This window comes from Lacerta agilis, chromosome 1 (genome assembly GCF_009819535.1).
Source record: "Lacerta agilis isolate rLacAgi1 chromosome 1, rLacAgi1.pri, whole genome shotgun sequence".
Lineage (NCBI taxonomy): Eukaryota > Metazoa > Chordata > Lepidosauria > Squamata > Lacertidae > Lacerta > Lacerta agilis.
In genome coordinates this window covers 125,132,038-125,155,244 of record NC_046312.1, presented here as the reverse complement: position 1 = coordinate 125,155,244, position 23,207 = coordinate 125,132,038, and the positions used below count along the sequence as shown (strand labels likewise).

Sequence of the window (23,207 nt, the reverse complement as noted above, 5' to 3'; positions counted from 1 at the left end):
GAGGCAAGGAAGCTATAAAAAGCAGAATGGCTGATTTCAGAAAATGGAAGCCTTCCCCAATTGAGAAGAGAAAGCAGCACAAACTCTGCCAAAACTCTGTATGTTGATGATAGAGTACGAAGAAATGAATTTGGAGCCACATATTGCTAAAAAAAACATTAAGACCAACAGAAAGAAATCTTTAGAATATATCAGGAGGATGGTGGTTCGACCGTTAGATGACAAAGGAGTGAAAAGAGTTCTAAAGGATGAGAGGGATATTTCAGAGTATCCAAATTAATGATTTGTGTCTGACTTCGTTAGCAAAGATGTAGAAAAGATACTGTGCTTGAACTGGTATCATTCCAGTTGTCGGAAACAGCAGAGGGCGGGAAGTGTGCTAAGGTTCTGCTTGAGGGTTTCCCACAAACATCTGCCTGGCCATTGTGAGAACAGGATGCTGCATTTTGTTATCGTCTGAATTTAACAAGAGAATGAAGTCAAATAAAGTTGAAGTTTCTTGAAAATTAACAAGTCTTGAGGTCCAGTTTGCCCAGACACATTAGTTCTTAAAGGGGGGAAAAAAGTAGGAGAAACTTCTGATTGTCAACAAAATATGCAACTTGTCGCAAAAGTCCGTCTCCATACCAGGGAATCCGAAAGTAGACAACCTAAAGATGGGATTTAGGAGGGGATTCAAACAATCACTGTCCAGTTAGCTAACCTTCAGTTCTGGATAAAGTGAGAAGAAGAAGAAGAAGAAGAAGAAGAAGAAGAAGAAGAAGAAGAGGAGGAGGAGGAGGAGGAGGAGGAGGAGGAGGAGGAGGAGGAGTTTGGATTTGATATCCTGCTTTTTATCACTACCCGAAGGAGTCTCAAAGTGCCTAACATTCTCCTTTCCCTTCCTCCCCCACAACAAACACTCTGTGAGGTGAGTGGGGCTGAGAGACTTCAAAGAAGTGTGACTAGCCCAAGGTCACCCAGCAGCTGCATGTGGAGGAGCAGAGACGCGAACCCAGTTCACCAGATTACAAGTCTACCGCTCTTAACCACTACACCACACTGGCTCTCAAGGAAGAGGAAGAGGAAGCATTAAGGTTAGAATTATTAAGATTCTATAGAACAAATACTGTTGGGGGGGGGGGATGCTGAGGGAAGGCCCAAACCAATGCATTCAAGTTACAAGAAAGGAGCTTCCAACTAAACACCAGGAAGAACCTTCTGACAGTAAGAAATATTCTACAGTGGAACATATTCCCTAGGGAGGTTGTGGACTCTCCTTCCTTGGAGGTTTTTAAGCAGAGGTTGGATGGCGATTTCTCATGGATGTTTTGGCAGAGATCCATGCGTTGCAGGGGTTGGACTAGATCAGGCATAGGCAAACTCAGCCATCCAGATGTTTTGAGACTACAATTCCCATCATCCCTGACCACTAGTCCTCTTAGCTAGGGATGGTGGGAGTTGTAGTCCCAAAACATCTGGAGGGTCGAGTTTGAGGAAACCTGGAATAGATGACCCTCAAAGTCCCTTCTGACTCTACAATTCAATGATAAGAATGACTTCTTCAAAGGGAAGTCCTGCTTCTCTAATCTTTTGGAGTTCTTTGATTGTGTCACAAGCATAGGGATATAAGTGATTGAACAGATACAGTACTATATACTCGCAAAGTGTCTGTAGTAGGCAACCCACAGTATACTCTCATAATTCTATATCCAAGAAGAAGCCAAAAGAAACTGGTTCAGTACCAAGCAAGCACCACTATATTAGGCAAATTCAAGCATTTATTTTCCAAATCATGACCAGGTTAGTGGAAAACAAAACAAAATCTCCCACAACCAATGTTTCTTTCAGTTTCCCAAAATCTTAAATTAAGAAACTGCATATGATAGGATAAATTCTAGGGATATTTGTTCAAAAGAATTGCTAATGCCTAAAAGATAAAAGCCAGGGCTTTTTAAAGTGGGGACTCTCCGGAACGCAGGTGGGCGCCATTACCAATCTAAGAGAAAGAGGGATGCCTTCATGGTGAATTCCAGCACCTCTTTTTGTAGAAAAATAGCACTAATGAAAACTAACAAAAGCTTAAGAATGAAATATGCCTTGGAAAAGATGTTCTACATAGCTTTCATAAACCATTTTTCTCCCCCAACTGAGAATCCTGAAAAAAGAGCTCATCATAAATTAAGGTTCCAAGTATGTGAACAATCATCTACTGCAGAACACAAATTAAGGGAAGTAAGGAATACCTGAACTTTGCACATGGAGCACAAGTAACGCTAAACCACGGTTTTCCAATACAAGGATGAGCCACAGCGAGCCTTGGGAACATGTGCTCATTCCTTCCCCCCGTTGCACGGTCACATGAAGAGAAGATTGGAAACTCCCACAGTTAACACTACAACCAAACCCTAAAATGTGGCAAATCTTATCTATGGTTATTAAAACTAAGGTAAAGGTAAAGGACCCCAGTCCAGTCAAAGGTGACTATAGGGTTGCGGCACTCATCTCGCTTTCAGGCCGAGGGAGCCAGTGTTTGTCCACAAACAGCTTTCTGGGTCGTGTGGCCAGCATGACTAAACCGCTTCTGGCGCAATGGGACACCGTGATGAGTGTCAGAGTGCATGGAAACGCCATCTACCTTCCTGCCGCTAAGACAGCTTAGGGAAGTATGGTTTCCGCTAATCACAGCTAAGATTCACCACAATTTGTCCAGTTAACTGTGGTTAGCTTAAAATGGAAGTGAAAGCTCTCAGACTGCTCCTTGCAGCCACGATCCATCCCTATGACTTGCCCACACAAAAGTTGCAAATGCAACCAGTCATTATCATTCCTTTGAATGGAAGATGTCAAATAGTATTTCATGAGTTACACCCAACTTTACACTCCGGAGAATTCAACTTTTTCTGTTGCTCATGCAACAAATGTTCAGGATAGCATCATCAGATTCTCTAAAAGAACAGACATCCAAGAAAGAAAGAGCATAATTTGGCAACCAGTGTGGTCTTAGGGAGTGAAAAAGATCACTGTGTTAACCTGCTGGAACGTGGAGCTTTCCAGACACGCATTAGTCCTTTGATGGGAGCTATTGGTTTAAAATCTCAATATACATGTGTTTTAGAAAATTAAAATAGAAAATAGCAAAGGCTTCTTTCTTTTAGTCCACTTTGCTAATTAATATGTCAAAGCTCGTAAAGGAGGACTCATCAGCTTTTCTCCAGTACTGTATCATTTTAAAGAGCTGTGTCAGCAGAGACCTCAGCAGACAGTCAATACATATTAAGAGAGTCGCAAGCATTAAATCAAAAAGAGAAAGAAAGAAAGAAAGAAAGAAAGAAAGAGGGAGCCATATGAAAAATGAAAAATAAAGCAAATAGCTGCTGTGAGGCTAATGGAATACCATTTGTGACTTTGCATAAACAAAGGGAAAGGGCAGCATTTGCCCAATATAAACAATAACCTGTACAGTACATAAATCCTTCTTACCAATTCCATTATAAGTACTATAACACACAACAGTTAGTTGCACATTTATAACAGCTCAAGTTAACAGAGGCATCTCGTGAGTTTTTGTGGCAAATACACTACAGCAATAACCACCCATGTAAATGCAGCTTGGTGGAATATGGTATTTTGAAGCAATTGTGGCTCAGTAACCTTGCCACCATCCCAACATTACACCACACCCAGAAATCACTTACGCTGTCACCAGATTCTGTGCAGCCTTGATAGATATACTTCGAAAGATGGTCTGTGATGTAAATCAACTTTAAATAGTGGCCTAAAATATTGTTGGATCTATATTTTAGTAGCCTATCTCATAGAACCGATACCTGAGTCTAAATTTTATTAGTTATATCTATGTTTAATCAATGATTTTAAGGACATGGTTTAAGTCGGGCTGGATATGTTGAATATGCCCTCATCATGTAATGAGTACCCATTTAAACATATATTTTTAATATTGTTTTTACATTGTTTTTATAAATGCAAATATCTTGTTTTATGCTGGTCTGTGACCGAATAAAGTACATTCATTCATTCATTCATTCATTCACCACATACTCCAAAGGGCTTATTGCTTTTCCACTTTGCCTCCCACACCCTTGAAAGCGTTGTCTAGAAACGTTGCAGATTGGACAGGGGGAAATATTCACCTCCAGTTCTCTTCTTCGGCTTGTTCCCCCCCCATTTAAGACTCACTGCTTCCAGTTCACTGTGGGTCTCATAGTAAACTGTTTAGCCGGATGAAAGGGTCTAGTAAATGTTATTAGGAATTATTTGCACGAGGCTGCTGCTTTGGGGAAGATGAGAGTGCTGTGTCATTCCACTCTCCTCCATTCAACCTAGTCTTTCCTCAGTTCTTCGTGAATGGTAAGAACTGGTGCCTAAGTTAGCTTGTTTGCCTCTTCTTTCTCACCCCCTTTTCCTTGTGTGTCTTCTTAGGCATCCAGGCAACAACTGTCTTTGTGTTGTTTGTTGGTTAAAACTTAAGATTTAATATTGAATGTTGGGTCTTCCTGTTTATATCAACACAACAACAGCACCAAATTAAAATAACCCCAGGATGGAAGGGGCAAATGGGGGGGGGGGGAAGTAGGTCAGATTTGGCCATATAGGTAGGGATACTGGAGTGGCTTGCCAGTTCCTTCTCCAGGTGGGGACAACAGAGGATGAGATGGTTGGACAGTGTTCTCGGAGCTACTAACATGAGTTTGGCCAAACTGCGAGAGGCAGGGAAGGATAGGTGTGCCTGGCGTCTGGTCCATGGGGTCACAAAGAGTCAGACACAACTGAACGACTGAACAACAACAACAACAAATATAGGTTGGTAAGCTAAAAAGCAGAGACATCACCTTGCCATTAAAGGTCCGTATAGTTAAAGCTATGGTTTTCCCAGTAGTGCTGTATGGAAGTGAGAGCTGGACCATAAAGAAGGCTGATCACCAAATAATTGATGCTTTTGAATTATGGTGCTGGGGGAGACTCTTGAGAGTCCCACGGACTGCAAGAAGATCAAACCTATCCATTCTTAAGGAAATCGGCCCTGAGTGCTCACTGGAAGGACAGATCCTGAAGCTGAGGCTCCAATACTTTGGCCACCTCATGAGAAGAGAAGACTCCCTGGAAAAGACCCTGATGTTGGGAAAGATTGAGGGCACAAGGAGAAGGGGACAACAGAGGACGAGATGGTTGGACAGTGTTTTCGAAGCTACCAACATGAGTCTGACCAAACTGCGGGAGGCAGTGGAAGACAGGAGTGCCTGGCATGCTCTGGTCCATGGGGTCATGAAGAGTTGGACACGACTAAATGACTAAACAACAACAACAACAACAACAACAAAGCTAAAATCTGCAATCCACAATATACAGCTAGTTCATACATACTGAGTAAGGACCTGCCCAGTCTACACTGATGGATTGTTAAGATTGTGTTTACTTTTCTAACTTGGGGGGGGGGGGGTGACACGTTTGGCAAACAATAGGGCATGCCTAAGCCACTGCCTGTAAATTTTAGTTCTGTTTCCAGGAACAAGGGGATACAAACAGTGTTCTCTGTCCAATAGAAAAAAACAACAACATTGCAGTACCACACCATGTATGCTATAGACCTGCCTACAACACTGCATTGCCAGTAGCTGGAGGAGGAAAGCATACCCCCTACCAAAATAATCTCTGCTCTATGGAGTGGAATCTCAAATATAGGGCAGAGGCTTTAAGCGAAGAGAGCACAGCCTTCCGTTGGCTATAATTCCATTGGCTATAGCAGTTTCCCAAACTAGGGTCTCCAGCAGTTTCTGGACTACAACTCTCATCATCCCTAGCTAGCAGGACCAGTGGGTCAGTCCAAAAACATTTTGGGAAACCTTGGACTCTTGTATCCGTTTGGGTAGTGTGGGTAAGTAAAGTAGATTCTGTAATATATTGGGGGGGGGGGACAATTTAAAAGCACTGTGAATTACATTTACAGGTTAAGAACTTAATTCGTTCTGGAGATCCGTTCTTAACCTGAAACTGTTCTTAACCTGAAGCACCACTTTAGCTAATGGGGTCTCCTGCTGCTGCCGCTGCGCCACCACCGCAAGATTTCTGTTCTCATCCTGAAGCTAAGTTCTTAACCCGAGGTACTATTTCTGGGTTAGCGGAGTCTGTAACCTGAAGCATCTGTAACCCGAGGTACCACTGTACTGCCACTGGGAGGTGTCTGGTAATCCATATGGTTCTTAAAATGAATGCATCTGCTTTCCATTTCTATAAACGTAACACACACACACACCCCAAAAAAGTGTGACCAGCAATTCTGGGTTATGTCAAGTTGCTATTTTTTTCTCATGGGTCAAATTTGTGTGGACAGCCTTGAGCATGTCCTACTACATGCCAGGAGAAAGTGGTAGAGACGGCAAGAATTTTATCATAAAAATGTGGATATGTTTGGAACCGAGGGCTGTCCACCCCGTCAATAGTTTTAGTGAGATTATGTACAACAACAAGCAAAAACAGCAGCACCCCAAAAAGCTGTGCATGTATGGATAAATAAAGAGGAGATAGAGGCCTATCACAAAACGTAACAAAACCCACAGCTGGTCCAAGAGGACCAGCTGTAATCTGATGGCTGTTTTTCAGAAACCCAGGGTTGTTCTCTTTCTTATCCGCTCTTGACACTTATGGATGGGGGGGGAGGGAACACCCACCCACACTTGGAGCTTGAAACGGTAGATTCTTGATTTTCTGAGCAACTCTTTGCCAACTTCTATGTCTGCAGTGGGATTTGTTCCAATGTGGACTGACAGGGAGGGCTTCCATTTATCGCTGGCAAACCAAAGGCAGCTGCAATATTTGCAAGCCTCCTTCCGAGTAATAACAGGGCACACCTTTCCAAATGATGAGTCACTTCTTGGAAACTTTCTCGTATTCTCCTCGATGAAGATAAAACAGAAATTTCAGGTGCAAGGAAAACAGAAGGTACCAGCTGAGAGAGAAACTCACGTTTCAAATAAATAAGAAAACCTCTTTAGTATACAGGTGAAGGAAAGGATTGGTGGAGCTGGGGAAGGGTGGAAGACAAGAAACATGAAAGGGGTATTATCTGAGGAAATATGAGCAGCCTAAATGTCAAAAAGGCTGAATGGAAATGTCATGTATTTCCTATAATCATTCACTATTTGTATATACTTTAATTCCAGGGTGTGTGTGTCATTTTTAGGATATATGAATGTGATAACACTGAAGCCTATACTTTTCTGACGCTTGCAAAATCTTTTTAACTTATTCAAAATGACTAAATGCCCCATACCTTTTTCAAGCAGGACATAGCTTCTGGAGATAGGTAGAAAAGGTACCAAAATACTTCTCTCTGGCATTCTGTTTGAGGAAGTTAAGTAATTTTCTAAACTTGCATGGGAGAACTTAAAAATGATTATCTGAAGAAGTGTGCATGCACACGAAAGCTCATACCAAGAACAAACTTAGTTGGTCTCTAAGGTGCTACTGGAAGGATTTTTTGATTTGATATTTTGTTTTAAAAATGATTCTTAGCTTGTGAGCTTCTTGCCTGATGCAATCAAGAGTAACTCTCGCCATGGGAATGCTTCCAGTATGAAGAAGGGATATGTTTATTGTACCTCCCAGACCGCATGTTGCAGGACCAGTTTGAATCCAATAGATACTAAATACTTCGGAACAGAAAAGTAAGGGGAGTTGTGGAAAAAATATGGACTTTAATATTTTTCTCTGCATGATCCATGGATTCACATAAACAAGCGCATTGTGGCCAACTCAAATTATGAAGTAAGAAGTTTTCATTCAATTCACATTCCAAGATCTCCTGAAAAAACATGTAGTTCCATTCAGCGAACACTCAAAACAACAACTCTACATTTCTATTTGGTGTACTCTCATGACCAAGACAGCACAAGTAGGGTGTCCCAGAGGCATCCCACAATATATGAAGGGAGAAGATCCAAAACTCAGAACTAATGCGACACCTTTCAAATACTTTCCCTGGGCCTGCATCGAGCAGGCATTTAAAGCAAATTTAGTTTCTGTGAACTAGACGAGAACTATGTGCAGCACAGTCAAGTCACACCAAGAATCTCTTACCTAGTTTATGTTCAGTCAACAAGCAAACATTGCTTTCATCTGGCACTGAAGAAAATGGAGGGAAAAGAGAAACAGTTAACAGACATTGTCATGAATCAAACATTTATTTAACAGATACACAGTTTTCGATCAGCACTTAATCCTTTCTTAGCAAAGCTTGTTAAGGTCCTGTTTTTGGTGCCCAATACACAAAACATGTATAAAAAAAATATTTCCTAGAAGCCAACAGAAGGTCTGCACCATTTATGTCATAGAAACGCTAAAGGAGTATACAAATTCATCATATGTTATAATCTACAAAAAGATACACACAGGTCTTTTTCACAGATTTGGGAAGCATACAATGTTCAGTGTGCAAGAGGATTGTCTGCACTTGACTGATCCTGACACAAGTCCTTATCCATACATATTTGATACGCATGATTTCTAAACTTCCCATTTTGAAACCTACATACCACCCAGATATTTGAAGTTACAGGTGGGTAGCCGTGTTGGTCTGCCATAGTCAAAACAAAATAGAAAATTCTTTCCAGTAGCACCTTAGAGACCAACTGAGTTTGTTCTTGGTATGAGCTTTTGTGTGCATGCACACTTCTTCAGATACTTCTGTTTCAGTGTATCTGAAGAAGTGTGCATGCACACGAAAGCTCATACCAAGAACAAACTCAGTTGGTCACTAAGGTGCTACTGGAAAGAATTTTCTATTTTGTTTCAGATATTTGAAGGTCACAGCTGACTTGTATGTTGACGCAGACCCACCATTCTGCCCCACATTGGACTTTCCCAGTAAGCCCAATGTCTCTGGGCAGAACACTTAAACCTAGAGAAGTACTAATTGTTCATAGTTCCCTTACCCAAGCTTCCTAGCTTACATCACAACTAATTCATGTATGTTCTTTCAAAGGATTGCATGAATGAACTAGTCACCACTATTTACAACATTATTTTTATTTCTTTGGGGGGGGGGAGAACTATTGGATGCTAAGAGGCTCACTCCATACCCATTTGGCTTTAAGGTGGTGATATTATTATAATATAATATAAATGGAAATCCTGCCAAACGAGGCATGTTTTCCAAGTGGTTTGGCCTTACACGGCAGATGATTGTTAATTGTTTTTAAAACATAGTTGGTTCAGGGAAGCCTGAGTGCCTCGGTTCCTGCCCCAAAACTCAACAGCATGTGCTCTTATTTGAAAGTATGGAAGCGACCAACATTTCAAAGAAGAGAGTAACAGTACCGATTCAGCAGCAGGAAAGCAGCTAATTCAGTCCAAGAGCTCTCTCGAGGCAAAGGGTTGGTGGGGAAGATCCTGGTCTAGGGCCAAGGGCCATGACTCAAGGATCAGCAACGAAGAGTTCACGACTGCAGTGGAGACGAGAGGTTTTTTCTAAAAAGTTTGCACGCCCACCCAACAAGTTTAAAGTCACAGCAGGGTGCGGTGGGGGCGGACCGGCCTGGGTGTCTTCGCTGAGGGGGGTGACATTTGGTGTGCCGCCCACCCGCAACTCCCAAGCCTACCCCGAGCCGTCGGGGTAAGGGGGAAGCTGTGCCGCTTTGCCAGTGGCATCCCCCCTTCCCCCTTCGTTTTGACAGCTCGGGGAGGTTTGTGAGTTGTGGGTGGGCGGTGTGCTGAATGTCCGCCATCACTTCGCCCCCATTGGCAGCTCGCTCCACCCTCGGCCACAGGGCACGCATGCCACTCCGTGCACCCGAGTGACTATCCCACGCGTGGGAGGGCACCCTCCATGCCCCTTCCCCCTCGGTAGCGTGTCTGCCCTGGGCAGCACGGGCATATGCTCCGCCGCTGCTTTCTGGACCCGCCCCCCTCTGAATCCTGTTGGGTCACTCCAGGATGAAGCCCAGTGCTCTCCCTAGACTCCAACAGTGCTCTCTCCTTCAAAGGAGGGGAGGGGAGAAAGGAGGATTCCTGCCTCAATACTAGAGCCAGATATGTTCAAAGGGAAGGAAGGGCTAAGAGAAACTAAGCTTAGATGAGCTATAACATAAACAGATTTAGACAAGCAATGGCACAATGAAAAATAACTAGCACCCCGCTAAAAACCTCCCTTAAAAAGTCACAAGTATTCTATCTGTAGAAAGCTGAACCGAAACCATCTAAAAAGCAGATTAATCAGTCAAGGTCCTGTTTCCAAACACAAACACTTCTTGCATGCTTTTAAGGATCTAAATAAATTACTTTCCCTGATCTGAACATATTTGCAGGCAGGGGGAAAATCAGATGCTAGCTCTCCAGATGGATATTATCCTTACACAGCCCTTTCAGCATAATAAAGATATAGCACCATCAATTAATTTTAAGTCAATGATTGTGCCAATAACATGACTCCAGCAGCTCTTATTTATCCACTGCAGCCTTTCCTCATTTAGGGATGGCTGCATATTACTCACAGAAAACATGTCAAATTCTGGCCCGAAACCATCCTTTTACATAATTTCTTTAAAGCTGTTTTGTTTTTTTGAGTGGGAACTCTTTTTAGCGTAAGTGGACATTCTTCATCTCTAATGCAATGGACTGACTTTACAGTTATACATTAAAAGTAAGTATTTATAAACCTAGGATAACTTCCAAACTACACTGCAATCATCTTTAAATACTTGAGAAGCAGATTTCGATGTTAAATGTGGGAAACAACGAGGAGCGGAAGTTTATTTAGCCTATTCTCAAAAAAGCAGCAATGCGTTTACAGGTGAAACTTGAAAAATCAGAATATTGTGGAAAGGTTCATTTCTTCCAGTGATTCAACTTAAAAGGTGAAACTAATATATGAGATAGGCTCATGACATGCAAAGCGAGGTATGTCAAGCCTTTATTTGTTATAATTGTGATGATTATGGCATGCAGCTGATGAGAACCCCAAATTAACAACTTCAACTTTGGGGTTCTCATCAGCTGTACGCTATAATCATCACAATTATAACAAACAAAGGCTTGGCATATCTCGCTTTGCATGTCATGAGTCTATCTCATATATTAAACTTCGGTAGCTAAAGAAAACAATTGCTTACATAAATGGACTTTTCCACGATATTCTGATTTTTCGAGTTTCACCTGTATACTCTCTCTGTGTGCCAGTTTGTTAGACTCTCTAAGATACTTATAAGATACTTCTATGCAGCTGGCAGTATATTCAGAAACATACTATTACTTCTACATTACTTGGTTAATGAAAACACATATCAGTGCTAGGGCACAAACTGGTTCTATACATTTATAGGCCTGAATCAGATGCCATGCTAAATTATGAACTAGAGCAAGAACACCATATGCTTATCTTTCACCTCCCGTCCTCTTTCAGGCATGGAATGATACTGAAAGCTTCTGCTCCCTGCTTAGAACTAGAGTCAGGGCTGTCTTTAGCATATGCACCACCGGGGCGCAAAGATCCGCCCAGCCAGAAGTGTAGGAAGCCCCCTGGGCACCCGGATACATATGCATACGCATGCATCATAGATAGCGACGCTGTGCATGTGCGCTACGTAGCAGGTTGCCGGCGGCGGCACTCCAGCGCTGTATGGACTGTGCCGGGATCCTCTGCTCGCAGCTGCAACCGCAAACGGAGGATCCTCTACTTGCAGCTGGAGTGCCGCCACCAGCAAACCACATTCCTCGTCACCCCCGGAGACGTGGCACCAGGAGTGCACCGCTCCACCGCTCCCCCGTTGCTACACCCCTGCGCCCAGCGCCCCCAAATTAATTTTTATTATGCTTATGTCAGACACCACGCTTATGCCTCATCTCCCGTTTACGAAAGAAGGGAGGAAAAAGAAGGGAAAAAAGTGTCCTGCTGCGGGCAGGCTCCGGGAGGGGTCGGCGAGGCTAAAGCGCCTAGCACCAGCCAGCAGGCGGCCAGCAGAAGCAGCAGCACAGCCAGGGCCCACCTCCGAGCCGGCCCACCCATGCCGAGCTGCAGGCAGGTCTGGCGTGGCAGTGCGGAGGTCCGAGCTGGCGGGTGCCTGAGAGGGGTGCACAGAGCTCAAGGGGGTGGCCAGGCACCAGGAGGGACGCTATGTTTGGGAGGACGGAGGGAGGCCAGCGAGCTGGATCTGGGCATCCCTCTTGGATAGCGAGCTGGTCGGTGGGAGGCAAGGTGGCAAGTTGGGAGCAGGTCCGCCAAGAGCGGCAGGGCGGTGGTCGGGCAGAAAGGGGGCGAACCTGGAGAACCCGAGTTGCCCGGCGGCCTCCCGGCAGCCAGTTGCCAACGGGCATCTCTGAAGCCGGCAGCTCCTGCTTCATGGTTTCAGTTTGTTCGCCTCCAGCTCACGCAGAGTCCAGCCAAAAAGGAAAAAGAGGGGTGGGGGGAGTGCTGACACCAGCGGTGGGCGGGGCGGTGGGCGATTTGTTGTTGTTTTTTGTGAGTGACAAGAGCCACTGCTGGTGTGGCGTGTCTTTGGTAAACGAGTGCACAAAGTCAAAAGTCCTTTTGCTTTTCTAGCTTGATCAAAATTATTTATTATTTCGTAACAGGTAGATAGTTAAGAGCTTAGGAGGGTGCCTGGCGCCCCCCAGAATTTAGCACCTAGGTGCCCCGCACCCCCCGGCCAAAGACGGCCTTGACTAGAGTCATGGGGGGGAAAGAAAGAACACCCTCTTTGAATTCTGTGGTTTTACATCTCAGGACATAATAACAATACCCTGTTCCTTAGCAGGTCTTAACAATTAGGTAAATACAACCTCACATGAACAACAACACACGACCTATTACACAGTGTCCTGATTTATTTAACAAAAAAATATTAAAAGCCCAAATGGAGAAGTCATGTGTGAAAAACTAAGTGCATCGCTTGTAGAACGACCTTTAGCGGGAATAACTTGGAAGCGATCGTTTTCTGTAGGACTTTATCCGTCTCTCACACCGTTGTGGAGGGATTTTGGCCCGCTCTTCTTCACAACATTGTTTCAGTTTATCGAGGTTTACCAGCATTTGTTTATGCACACTAAACTATGGTTTAGTGCTATATGGATGAGCCTGACTGTGCCTAGGCAAAACACTGGGCCTATGCAATCCCTCGTCCCAGACAGGTGAGAGAAGTTCTGCCAGGCTCAGTTTCATTTATACTCAAACTCTGCTATCCATTGTTGTTGTTGTTCAGTCGTTCAGTCGTGTCCGACTCTTCGTGACCCCATGGACCAGAGCACGCCAGGCACGCCTATCCTTCACTGCCTCTCACAGTTTGGCCAAACTCATGTTAGTCGCTTCGAGAACACTGTCCAACCATCTCATCCTCTGTCGTCCCCTTCTCCTTGTGCCCTCCATCTTTCCCAACATCAGGGTCTTTTCCAGGGAGTCTTCTCTTCTCACGAGGTGGCCAAAGTAATGGAGCCTCAACTTCAGGATCTGTCCTTCTAGTGAGCACTCAGGGCTGATTTCTTTAAGAATGGCTGCTATCCATGACTTTTGCTCAATGCCAGCTTAGTTTCATGACAGTGCAGTCCACCGGGATGCATTTTCAAAAATGCACTTGGGCTGCACAAACTATTCGTTATCTTTGCGATGATGCAAATTGTTCCTTTCCATAGCGTTTTCACCTCTCCTAAGTAATTCATTGTTAATTAAGCCCACCCTAGCTTATATTACACTTCTTCGGTTTTGCTGCACCTACTTTCCCCACGCACTAAATGAAGCTGAATAATCCCCTTGCAATGAAATACTGTAAAACATTAATAAACTAAATCCTAATTGAACTTTGTGGCACGCCGTTATCAATTCTGCTCAGCTTCCATGGCATAACCACCACCACTTTGTTATCAAAACTTCTCACGGATCGGAGTTTATGAAGGAATAATCTCTCTTCTCGGCCTGAATCTTCAGCATCGTCGAGCCATTCATGGGTATCATAGAAAAGGGGTTGATATTGTCTATTATTCCAGTGTTTGGAGGGGCAGCTTCTAAGTTTAGAATTTTTTTTTTTTACTTAACAATTCCGATTCAAGAGGAGATACTAATGAATATTAAACTTTGAAGTCAACAAGAGGGTTTACTAAACAAACAAACAAATTCAATTATAGGTAAAGGTAAAGGTAAAGGACACTTGGACAGTTAAGTCCAGTCAAAGGTGACTATGGGGTTGTGGCGCTCATCTTGCTTCAGGCCGAGGGAGCCGGCGTTTGTCCACAGACAGCTTTTCGGGTCATGTGGGCAGCAGGACTAAACCGCTTCTGGTGCAACAGGACACCGGGACGAGTGCCAGAGCGCACAGAAACGCTATTTACCTTCCCGCCACAGCGGTACCTGTTTATCTACTTGCACTGGCGTGCTTTTGAACTGCTAGGTTGGCAGGAGCTGGGGCAGAGCAACAGGAGCTCACCCCGTCATGGGGATTCGAACCGCCGACCTTCTGATCGGCAAGCCCAAGTGGCTCAGTGGTTTAGACCACAGCACCACCTGCTCCCTTTAAAAAATCCATTTAAAAACTCACTTATAATATCATTGCAATCTATACAATCACACTTCCCATCTTTCTAGCACGAGGAACCACTAAACTAGCCCTCCCACCTCTTGCTTCCTCACCTCCTACCAAGTCAAATTAAACTTAGAAAAGTACCACTCCTCCTAATGACAAACTCAGGGGTAGCCAAAAATGAGGCAATGGCAAACCATGGTGTGTGTGTGTATCAATATGCCTAAGGAAACCCTAATGTTTGTATCTGTGTGTGTGCCTTACCTAACAGGGCAAACCCCACAGAAAACAGCCCGCTGAAGACTGAGCACGCTCAATAGCCATGGAATGCAGAGTGACAATTGTCCCAGAAAACACAGTGGAGGGAGTGGAATAAGCAGCTTAGAGTGAAGGGCTGGCGGTCGCCCTGAACTCTTTTTAGGAAGGAAGATACTGTTGGTGATCTCACTTGAATAATGCAAGTTGAGTCCAGAGAGAGGAAAATACCTGATAGGGTGATGGACTCCCTCAAACCCTGGGTCCAAGTAGGTGCTAGAATTTAATTGAGGCTTGGGGTGTTAAAACAGGTTTAATAGCCAAACCCATGTGCGTCAAGCTTTGTGCTGGACACTTTTAATCCTTTAATTAAGCCAAGTGTTAACCGCTAATTAAGCAAGGCTAACTTCCATGTGAGTTGATAGGCTGCGGGAAGGGCCATTGAAAAAGAACACAATGGATAAAAGGAGCCCAGTGTGAGATGGCAGATGAGTGGCGCCTTTCTCGCCACGGATAAAGCAACGTGGGTTAGAAGCTTAGGGTCAGGAGTCACGTGAGCAGGAGATGCAAAGCAGTAGGCAGAGCATGATGTCGGATCTCGGCTGGGATCCTAGGCTGCGCCCATGGAGGAAGCAAGACCCTCTTGGAGTGTTGATGCTGCAAACTCCTCCATCATAGGCAGGGCCAGATTTAGGTTTGATGAGGCCCTCAAGTACTGAAGGTAATAAGGCCCTTTATATGTCCAGCTGTCCTTTGTCAACAGCAAACTGTCACTGTTTTTGTGTGTTGAATATATGCTATATGGGACGCGGGTGCAACGGGACACCGTGATGGAAACCAGAGCGCACGGAAACGCCGTTTACCTTCCCGCCACAGTGGTACCTATTTATCTACTTGCACTTGACATGCTTTCAAACTGCTAGGTTAGCAGGATCTGGGACCGAGCAACAGGAACTCACCCCGTCACGGGGATTCAAACTGCTGACCTTCTGACGCGGGTTTAGACCACAGCGCCACCCGCGTCCCTGGTGACTATGTACAGAGCTTCAGATGAATGTATGCAAAATTAGGCCATTGAGGAAAGAACTACGCCTTGAACAATGGACAAACCGTGAGGTAGACTTGTCCGTCTGTTTCACAGAAACAAAGGAAGCTGTTCTACACCAATTCATACCACTGACCTATCTAGCACAGTATTGTCAACACTGGCTGGCAGCAGCTCTAGAGAATTTCAGGCAGGAAATTCCAGGACCTTATTTGCTCTACTGTATGTCCCTTCCCATTTCCCGAGAGAATGTCTTTTCTAATGATTCATCACTCTTGCCCTTGCAGATATGAAAGGAAAAGCTTCAGTCAGTTGCACGAGATCTGACAAAAACATCCAAAAATAATATTCTTGCAAAAATGATCATATTGGAGCATTTTTATGGTTGTTGTTGTTTTAAAAAATAATCATTAAAATAAAATAAAAACCCATGTAGACCTTGGCTGGCTATGCAATTAAAAGTAAGCACTATGTGGGTGAAAATCCTATTAGTCACTTGCCAGTAGCAGCCAAATGTACAACAGCATTTTTCTGCTCATATGGCTCGCTAAAGTACATTCATCATGGACAAGTTTATTATGTTATTGAGAAATGTAGCGTTCGTTTTGTTTTTTTGTACAGTATGGCTCCCACTTCCTCTAATGAGCTGAGGAAAACTTCGCTCGGAAAGTAAAGGTTAGGACAAAACAGGAGTTGGAAACTCATGTGCCTGTTTAAAAATTCACCCTTCAATGTAGGATTCAAATTACCTCAGAAAAATCGTACTTGCAGTACACTCCCACAAACTCCCTATATATACACAGAAATGTCCTTTTTCTCCATTAACAGTGCCAGACATTTGGTCTTCAGCAGCCGTTCAGCAACATTGGTATATGTTAATATTACTCAGTTCCCTATTTAACTTATACCAAGGAGAGCTTAACAGGGCTTTCATGTTTTCTAACGCATTTTCCGCGGCCGTAGTTCTTTCAGATCACTTGTGCAAGGCCGGAGGAGACATTGTGTAAATAGGTTTGTGGAAAACAGCTAAGTGATGCTGATATAAATAAATAAAAATGCTAAGCTTTTTTTTTTTTTTAAATGGTATTCGTCTTCTGTTACAAGTTAGGAGGGAAAAAAATCGTTTTGTCATGCAGCTGGCGAAGAACACTGGTGGCACACGTGACCAGTTAATGCATTTTAGTGCATAATGTGGCAATTATTGTCTATACAACTATCCTATTGTGCATGAATAGGAAGTGGCATCATCCTCACAATAAATTGTACGGTAATTAGCCATTTCCCCTCATTTCCTTTCTGAACTCCGATAACACCGAGATATATCATCTGTCTTGCTTATTTGCAAAAGTAAGGACAAACCATCTGTACTGCCACTGTTCTAAATTAGATGGACTGTAATTTTCAGGTCTGTAAAGCAAAGGCTAGGAGGTCAAACCTTGGAATTGTTTGCTGAGGGTCACATTGTATTTAATTTAGGTGCCCTAAGATATTCCATACATAAAGAAAAACGTGGCAGCTAAACTATGGCCCAGTTTAGAAGCAGAGAGAATGCAGCCAGCATAATCCAGTTATACAGTTTGTTTTTAATATATATATTAAAGAAACATGCAACCTACTGCTCAGCCACAGAGGGATGGATGCTGATTTAGCCACCTGCCACTCTTTCATCATTTCTGCAGCCCCTCTCAGGTCACTGGCTTCTGAACCCCAGCCACATTTGCATATCCCAAATAGAGATCATATTATTCTTTACATAATTACTTCTACCAAGGAACAGCAGATGCAACCCATAATTGACAGAGAGCAACCTTCCCCTCAGTTCCAACTCATTCATTTCTATTTAACTCCTTTTAGCAACCTGGCTTGCTCAGTCATCAGAGCAAACTCTCACCACCAACATCCTCCCCTCATTCATTCCCCCGATATTTCTCTCTCTCCCTCTCTCTCTCTCTCTCTCTCTCTATATATATATATATATATATGCATATATTTTCCAAACACGTAACATCTCTTTTTAATCTTATACAATATTTTGGCTGTAAGCCTAGGACTTCCATCAACACCGTCTAATGATTTTCATTCTTCCTTTCTTCTTCCTGCATTTCATTACTTTCACTATTACTTTTAATAATCCAATAATTAATAGTCGGTTTCATAAATTTCCCCTGCAATATTTCCTATATTCCTCCTTACAAAACTTCTTGCAATCCTATAGCGTAGTCAGTTGTTTACAAATAATCCACATATTCTTCCCAATCTTCTAAGAACTTCTGATCCCATCGGTTTTGAATCCTCCCTGTCATTTTATCCAGTCCTGTATAATCGATTAATTTTGTCTGCCACTCCTCTTTCGTTGGTAATTCTTCTTGCTTCCATTTCTGTGCTAATAATATTCTTGCCGTCATCATCGCGTATAAAAACAATTTTTTTATCTTGTCTACTAATATCTTCACCTACCATATCAAGTAAAAATGCTTCTGGTTTATATATATATATATAAATGTATATTTCAACATCTTTTTCATCTCATTATATATCATTTCCCAGAAGCTTTTCTCTTTCTTACATTCCCACCACAGACGATCATTTCTACCAAACATGCTTGGTGCGATGGATTTCTGCCTGAGGTTAGATCCCAAGGCTGCGGCTGAGATAGTACTGGAGCAACACAGAATCATAAAACTGCAGATCTGGAAGGGATCCTGAGAGCCATCTGTTGTTGTTGTTGTTCAGTCGTGTCCGACTCTTCGTGACCCCATGGACCAGAGCACGCCAGGCACTCCTGTCTTCCACTGCCTCCCGCAATTTGGTCAGACTCATGTTGGTAGCTTCGAGAACACTGTCCACCCATCTCGTCCTCTGTCACCCCCTTCTCCTTGTGTCCTCAATTTTTCCCAACATCAGGGTCTTTTCTACGGATTCTTCTCTTCTCATGAGGTGGCCAAAGTACTGGAGCCTCAACTTCAGGATATGTCCTTCCAGTGAGCACTCTAGTCCAGTGAGCACACTAGTCCAACCCAAAGGCTTTGGAGAGAAGTCATAAAGTTCACCGCATGTTACAATTTGAGAGAAAATGTCATGAAAATGCTGTACCAATGGTACCTGACCCCGGCCAAATTGACCCAAGACGTATAAGAATAGCTCAGACGCATGTTGATGTAAAAATGGGGTGGGTACCTTTGTGCACATGTGGTGGGACTGTGTGAAGATAAGAGAATTTTGGGATAGAATATATAATGAACTCAAAAAGATCTTCAAATTTTCCTTAAAAAAACACTTGAAGCCTTTCTGTTAGGCATTATGTCAATGGAAATACAAAAGAAACCTCAGAACCCTTTTTACGTATGCAACCACAGCGGATAGGATTTTAATAGCTAAAAATTGGGAAAGTGATTTGTTCCCCACAAAACCCGACTGTCAAGCGAAAAGGGTAGAATACCCAGAGCTTGCGACAATGACTGGGAGAATAAGAGGAAAATCAAATCAGAAAGTTATTAAAGGTTGGACAATATTCAAAGAATATCTTTATAAGTATTGTGATAATGCAATGCTCCTGGCAGACTTAGATTGAATCTTGAAGTGTAAGGAAACCTTAATAACAAAATTTTCTTTTGATAAGCAAGGGAAAAGAATGATAATAATAATGAAGTGCGTATAGAATAATAGGGTGTAAAAAATACAATGAGGTGAGTCGGAAGTTAAAGTGTGTGTAATCTCAAAAGATATGTTGCTAGTGTTTATGGTTTGTTTATGTTGTTTATTGTGTTTGTCTATGTTTGATGTAAACTTGTTTTTGTAATAAAGAATCTAATAATAATAATAATAATAATAATAATAATAATAATAATAATAATTTTTAAAAAGCCAATGCAGGAATCCTGCCCACGGCCGTCTCTGAGTGGGCTCAAACCTCCAACCTTCTGGTTAACAGCCAGATGTACTGATGCATCAGGCCACCTCATATTGAGGCAGATTTGAATACCGTGAGGATGAGTGACCAAGGAAGCTGCGGAAAGACCAGGAGTTGCTGTCCTTGCCTGTTGCCATAATTTCAGTAACCCAATACAGTGGTGCGTATGCATAACCGACGGCAGCGAGATGGGAAGGAACACTATTGGGGATGATGCACTGGAGACAACTGGACAACCCCCTGGGTCCCCTCTGCAATGGTGCTAGTACCGCCACTCCCCCAATGCCAACACAAAATGTCTAGCAAAGGTACAGAAAGCAATCTCCATGTCACCAATTCTCCACCCTCCTCCACACACACACACACACACACACACACAACATTTGGAAGTCGGTTGCTATAACTGGCTAGGAAATACAACCTCATGGTTTTATTTGTTTGTTCAGGGGCCAAATTACTGAAGAATTGAAGCCAGAAATCAGTCGGGAGGTGAAAGGACAATGTAGGTGGCCCTATATGTGGGAGGCGTATGTCCCATGCCATGTTCCACGTGTGAAGAAGATTTTGGATTTGATATCCCGCTTTATCACTACCCGAAGGAGTCTCAAAGCGGCTCACATTCTCCTTTCCCTTCCTCCCCCACAACAAACACTCTGTGAGGTGAGTGGGGCTGAGAGACTTCAGAGAAGTGTGACTAGCCCAAGGTCACCCAGCAGCTGCATGTGGAGGAGCGGGGATGCGAACTCAGTTCACCAGATTACAAGTCCACCGCTCTTAACCACTACACCACACTGGCCCTGTGTGTGTGTGTGTGTGTGTGTGTGTGTTTGTGTGTTTGGATGGAGAGAACAACACGAAACATGGCTCTACACTCGAAGGATGGAGAAGCCGTGAACTGGAGCATGTACGTTTTATTTCTACCAAAAAACAAAAACAAGCCCAGTTCGGTCAGAGAAAAAGGCAATATATCCATCATAATAGGGACAACAAGACCATTCACTGAAAACAACTAGGCAGCATTGCATTTCTCTGATGCTGCAAAGCTAATTCCCTCTTTTCCCTACTCTACGGATGAAAGCAACAGTAGCATGAAAACGTCCAGCATTTTCTCTCTCTTCATAATGCTCCGTAGTGCTAGAGCACCCACCTTCTGCGAAAACAAAATTTTAATTAAACATTGTTTAATTGGATGTATCAAAAATTAATTGGAAACTGATTCTGTAGTAACCAACAAAGGGGTTTTTTTGCAGATGGAGAGAAGGAAGAGGTGAAGAGAAAGGAACAACAGTTTACCCACGGCTTGACTCAAAAGACATGCCAAATGTAAAAACAGAAAACCAGCATGTACACGGAATAGCAGTTTAGCTCTGCAAATATAGTTTCAGTTATGGAGTAGGGGAGGCATTTAGATGCTTTATGCTCCTGATTAACTCTTCTGAACAAGTGAAATATGGAAGCAAAATATACTGGTAGCTATTTACCAACTTTGCTCCCATTCTGACACAGCTGAACAGAGTGCTGAGAGCTTTCTGACAACTAATGAGAGATGCATGGCTAATCACAAAAGACATTACGACTGCCAAAGGTATAATGATAATAAGCAAGCTAACAATAACAGGGGAAAAAAACAATGGCTACCAGGGATGTGTAAGTAACAGGATTCGAGCAGCAAATACTTGGCACTGTTTCATTTTATGCCTTGCTTTTTTTTTTGCTGAAAAAGCTCTCGCTAACTACTTGAAGCTCCAGTACTTTGGCCACCTCATGAGAGGAGAAGACTCCCTGGAAAAGACCCTGATGTTGGGAAAGATGGAGGGCACAAGGAGAAGGGGACGACAGAGGATGAGATGGTTGGACAGTGTTCTCGAAGCTACCAACATGAGTTTGGCCAAAATGCGGGAGGCAGTGAAGGATAGGCGTGCTCTGGTCCATGGGGTCACGAAGAGTCGGACACGACTGAACGACTGAACAACAACAACTACTTGAAGTCAGAGAAACCATATTGGAAAGTCTGCCGCCAGCCATCAGATCGTCTCACTAAACCAACTACCCTGCAAGAACAGGTCACATTCTGCAACATGTGCAGCGACGCGCTCAAAGCTACGAGGGCAAGCGGCTTCCAGCTCAAGAGATAGAGCTTCAGTGCTGGGCAGCTACTGTTTTGGAAGAATGTATGATTCTACACATGCATAAAAAAGGTGTTTCTGTTCGTTGCAAAGTTCAGTGGCCACTTATGGAAAGCATCTTAGTACTGCAGTGTGGAGAACTAGCCCAAAGCCAGGACTAAGCAAGGTGTTGTTGTTGTTGTTGTTGTTGTTGTTGTTGTTGTTGTTGTTCAGTCGTGTCCAACTCTTCGTGACCCCATGGACCAGAGCAGGCCAGGCACCCCTATCTTTCACTGCCTCCCGCAGTTTGGCCAAACTCATGTTGGTAGCTTCGAGAACACTGTCCAACCATCTCGTCCTCTGTCATCCCCTTCTCCTTTTGCCCTCCATCTTTCCCAACATCAGGGTCTTTTCCAGGGAGTCTTCTCTTTTCAAGAGGTGGCCAAAGTACTGGAGCCTCAACTTCAGGATCTGTCCTTCTAGTGAGCACTCAGGGCCGATTTCCTTGAGAATGGATAGGTTTGATCTTCTTGCAGTCCATGGGACTCTCAAGAGTCTCCTCCAGCACCATAAGCAAGGTAGGGGTTAAATTTTGCGTCAGTTAGAACCCAAAGGGGCGGGCTCAGCCTGGGTATAAAAAAACCCCTCCCTGTGGTCAGTCAGAGTGAGAGTTGGTGGGAGAAGTAAGTTGAGCAGGGAGTGAGTCAGGAGTGAGAGCTGGATCTAAGAATCTGAGGTGCAGCATTGGTGGAAGTTAGCAGCGAGGATAACCAGTTATTGTGAAACGTGTTGGTATTGTTAATTAGTTGACTGTTAGAGGTAATAGGCCGGCATCATCTAGCGGTAATAGGCCGGTATAGGACCATCTTTATAAGCTTATTGAACACCGTTTATTTGTCAGAAACCACACGCTTTTGTACACAATAAACAACTTCTTTATTCACATAAACCTCGTCTGTGGTAAATAAAGCAAGCAGGTTCTGGTTAGCAGTCTGGTGGGTTGCAGCTGGGGACCGTTTGTCGTTGGTGCAGCACTCATAGACCGTGAAATGTCCGGGGGTGGCTGTACAGGGTTGAAGTGCTCGCGACCAAGAGACCACCACATAAGCAATACCTCCAGTCGCAGAAGGGATCCGTTCCAGAGCTCTGGTCGGATCCCAAGGTTTTTGCAACCGGAGGTGCCAGTTCTGCGCATAGGCGCGGTGTGGCAGAGCGCTTCTGCGCATACGCGCGCAATGAAACCCGGAAAATCCTTCCAGCTTTGCCACGTGCGTATCCTGAAGGATACATAACCAGAGGTGCGTGTAAGTACAGCTACCACTGTACTTTCATTCTGATGCCTTACTTATCTTCCTAGGTATTCAGGGAAGTCTCTGAAGGTAACAACTTCATTT

General features: G+C 43.6%; 1 protein-coding gene across 1 annotated transcript in view; it reads right to left on the bottom strand.

Annotated features, from left to right (window-relative positions):
- PARD3B (par-3 family cell polarity regulator beta) overlaps positions 1–23,207 on the bottom strand; it is a 560,874-nt gene that overhangs the window by 302,353 nt on the left and 235,314 nt on the right. The window contains 1 exon segment of the mRNA XM_033152744.1: positions 8,077–8,121. Within this exon segment, the coding sequence (XP_033008635.1) occupies positions 8,077–8,121 (45 nt within the window).